Source organism: Harpia harpyja, chromosome 1, assembly GCF_026419915.1.
Source record: "Harpia harpyja isolate bHarHar1 chromosome 1, bHarHar1 primary haplotype, whole genome shotgun sequence".
Lineage (NCBI taxonomy): Eukaryota > Metazoa > Chordata > Aves > Accipitriformes > Accipitridae > Harpia > Harpia harpyja.
Window position 1 is genome coordinate 14362019 of NC_068940.1, and position 3191 is coordinate 14365209.

Sequence of the window (3191 nt, forward strand, 5' to 3'; positions counted from 1 at the left end):
GGTTACAAATGCACTGTCCGGAAGAGATCAAGCAACGCTATTATATGCACATTAACACACCTGAAACTAAGGCTAAGGTTTTGGCTGATTCTCTCGTAGCAAAAGTCCACAGCATTGCCTACCTGTTCCCATTTTACCCCTTGCACCGGGTGCAGTTACGACAAGAAGGAAAGAGGGGCCAGGACTGAAACGACTTTGTCAGGCTACATAAATCATTAGGAATTCACAAGTGCGAAGCCGTCCGTGTATTATTTTCCAACAGGTTGTTGAGCTGTCACATTACAACTTGTTGCTATATACGGCGCTATTAAAATAAATCACTGCATGTAACAGGTTCTGCTCTGCCACCTATAAGTCATTCTGCATTTTACACCTGGGAGGCGGGCCCGGCTCTGCGGAGTCGCGCCGAACCGCGGCTTCATTCGAAATACCCGGGAAGGGGAGGGACCTGGCAGGAGAAAATACAAACAAGTTTCGTAAAATAACTTTCCAACAAGACCTCGCTGTCATCTCTGCTAATTACGGCTCTGATACGGCTTATTAGCGCATACCCACCTTTGCTACCTTGCTTCTCCACCCACCACCCTTTCAGATCTTTGTCCTGGCTCCGCCTCTCGCCGGCGTTATAATGGGCTGGTCTGAAAGTGGTGGAGAGAGACAGAACCACAGGGGAAGAGAGCGATAATGACAATAACACTAATAACCCCAATAACCCGGCTGCTGCCCGCGCCGCAGCGAGGAGCCAGCCCTCCGTCCCGGCACTGACGGGGGCCGAAGCCGGAGGAAAGAAGAGGAGTCACGCCGACGTCCCCCCCAGAGCTTCTCCCCGCGCCCGGGGAGCGCCGGACGGTAACATCGGCAGCGCCCCGACGAGGACCGGCCTCGCGGGGGGGGGGACGCGGAGAGGAGCCGGCTCCGGCAGCCGCCCGCCCGCTCGCACCGGCTCCGCGGGGGCCTCCTCGCCCCTCTCCTGCGGCCCCATGGAGCAGCCAGAGTAAGCAGCCAGACGAAGAAAAAGGGGGGGCGGAAAGAGAGAGAGCGAGCGAGCGAGCGCCCCGCCGGGGGAGAAGGAGGTGGAAGCCGGAGGAAGCGCCCCGTTCGCCGCCGAGGGCGGCTGGGCACCGCCGCCCGTCCCCGGCGTCCAGCGGCGGCGAAGAGGCCAGCTCCCCCCCCCCCGCCAGCGACCCCCGGACCGGCCGGGTGAGGCGGGCGCGGAGCCCCGCTGCCCTGCCCGCCGCCGCGGAGCTGTCCAAGCCGGCGCGGGGTCAGAAGCCCCCTCCCCGCCCCGGGGTCGCCTCGCCGCCCCCCGCCGCCCCTGAGGCCGCGCCGAGGGGCGGAGGTCGCGCCCGCCCAGCGGAGCCGCGGGGTGCGGGGGGGCCGCCGCCGCCGCCATGAAGCTGGAGGTGTTCTCGCAGCACTACGAGGACAAGCTGAGCGCCGGTAGCGACCAGGAAGGCAGCGGCTCCCTCTCCCCGGCGCCGGCCGAGAGCGAGCTGGGCTCGGACGGCGACTGCGCCGCCAACAGCCCGGGCGGCGGGGCCGGGGGACCGGGGCACCCCCCGCCGCCGCCGCCCCCCGCCCCGCAGCAGCCGCCGCCGCCGCCGCCGCCGCCGCCGGCCGAGAGCGCCAAGGGGAAGCCCTACACGCGGCGGCCGAAGCCGCCCTACTCCTACATCGCGCTGATCGCCATGGCCATCCGCGACTCGGCCGGCGGCCGCCTGACCCTGGCCGAGATCAACGACTACCTGATGAGCCGCTTCCCCTTCTTCCGCGGCGCCTACACCGGCTGGCGCAACTCCGTGCGCCACAACCTCTCCCTCAACGACTGCTTCGTCAAGGTGCTGCGCGACCCGGCGCGGCCCTGGGGCAAGGACAACTACTGGATGCTCAACCCCAGCAGCGAGTACACCTTCGCCGACGGCGTCTTCCGCCGCCGCCGCAAGCGCCTCAGCCGCGCCGCTCCGCCGCCGCAGCCCGCCCGCCCCGCCGCCGCCCCGCCGCCACCGCCACCGCCGCCGCCGCCGCAGGAGGCGGCCGGAGCGGGCGCCGCGTCCCCCCGCGGTTCCCCGCGGTGCTGCTGCGCCTCCTCGCCCTGCAACTGCGCGCCGGGCGCCTCCGCCAAGGAGGCGGCGGGCGGCGGCGGGGCGGCGGCGGCGGGCGGCGGCGGCGCCAAGTTCTCCAGCTCCTTCGCCATCGAGAACCTCCTCCGGCGGCCGGCGGGGCCCCGCGCCGCCCCGCAGCCGCCGCCGCACGGCCGCCTCCTCTGGCCGGCGCCGCCCGCGCCTCCGCACCTGCTGCCCGGCCTCTACCCGCTGCTCCCCTACCCACCTGCCGCGCAGCCCCCGCCCGCCGCCGCCGCCTTCTACGGCGGCGGCCTCCTGCAGCTCTGCGCCTACGGGCTGGGCGAGCCGCCGCCGCTGCTGCTGGGGGGCGGGCGGCAAGCGTTGGCCCGGGGCGAGCCGCCGCCGGCGGCGGAGCGGCCGCGGGCGCCGCTCTTCCCTGCCGTCATCGCCAAGGGCGGGCGGGGGCCGCCGCCCGGCTCCCCGCTCTACAGGCCCCTCCGGCTGGCCGGGCCGCTGCAGCCGGCGGCGGGGGGCTCGGCCTCCTTGCAGCCGTACGCCGTGGAGACCCCCCTGGCTTAATGGAGCCCCCCTCCTCCCCTGCGAGGGGCCTGCCCGGGGAGGCGGGGAGGGGGAAAGGAGGAGGCTCTGGATCCCGCACTTTAACTCCAGAGGCGACCAAAGCCTCCAAAGCGAAAGCCTCGGTGACTGTGCCTTAATGAAATGACAGTGGGTTTAACTTAAACCAAAAAAAAAAAAACCCCCCCCCCAATAAAACCCAGACCCAACTGTCGTTTTGGACATAGCCATGAGCCTCAAGTGCTTCTTACTGTTCGTTGAGACTACTTGACTTCAGCCATTCCCTCGCTGCCTCCTTTCTGCCCTCCCTCCTGTCCCCGCATCCCCTGCCACCAAAGCCCTGGGCAGCGGAGCAGGGGATGCCCCCGCGGAGACGCGCGGTGGCGGCAGCCCGGGGATGCGCTGTGCACTTGAGGGGGGGGGGCGGGGAGGAGGGCGGGGGGGCCGGGGGCGCCTGCCGGGAGGAGCAGGGAGAGAGAAAGGGAGGGGGCCGGGGGCTGCTGCGGAGCCGTAGGTCTGTACTGCAAAGCGATGCATCACTGTGCCAAAAGA

General features: G+C 69.5%; 1 protein-coding gene across 1 annotated transcript; it reads left to right on the forward strand.

The window, feature by feature from the left end:
• The first annotated feature begins 541 nt into the window (after positions 1-541).
• Positions 542-2822, forward strand: FOXQ1 (forkhead box Q1). The gene has a single exon (XM_052780318.1). The coding sequence runs from the start codon at positions 1392-1394 to the stop codon at positions 2640-2642; it is 1251 nt and encodes a 416-aa protein (XP_052636278.1). The 5' UTR covers positions 542-1391; the 3' UTR covers positions 2643-2822.
• The last annotated feature ends 369 nt before the right edge of the window (positions 2823-3191 follow it).

Bases quoted from the DNA above. Each gene is read 5' to 3' on its own strand.
- FOXQ1 (XM_052780318.1), top strand. From the start codon at position 1,392: ATGAAGCTGGAGGTGTTCTCGCAGCACTACGAGGACAAGCTGAGCGCC.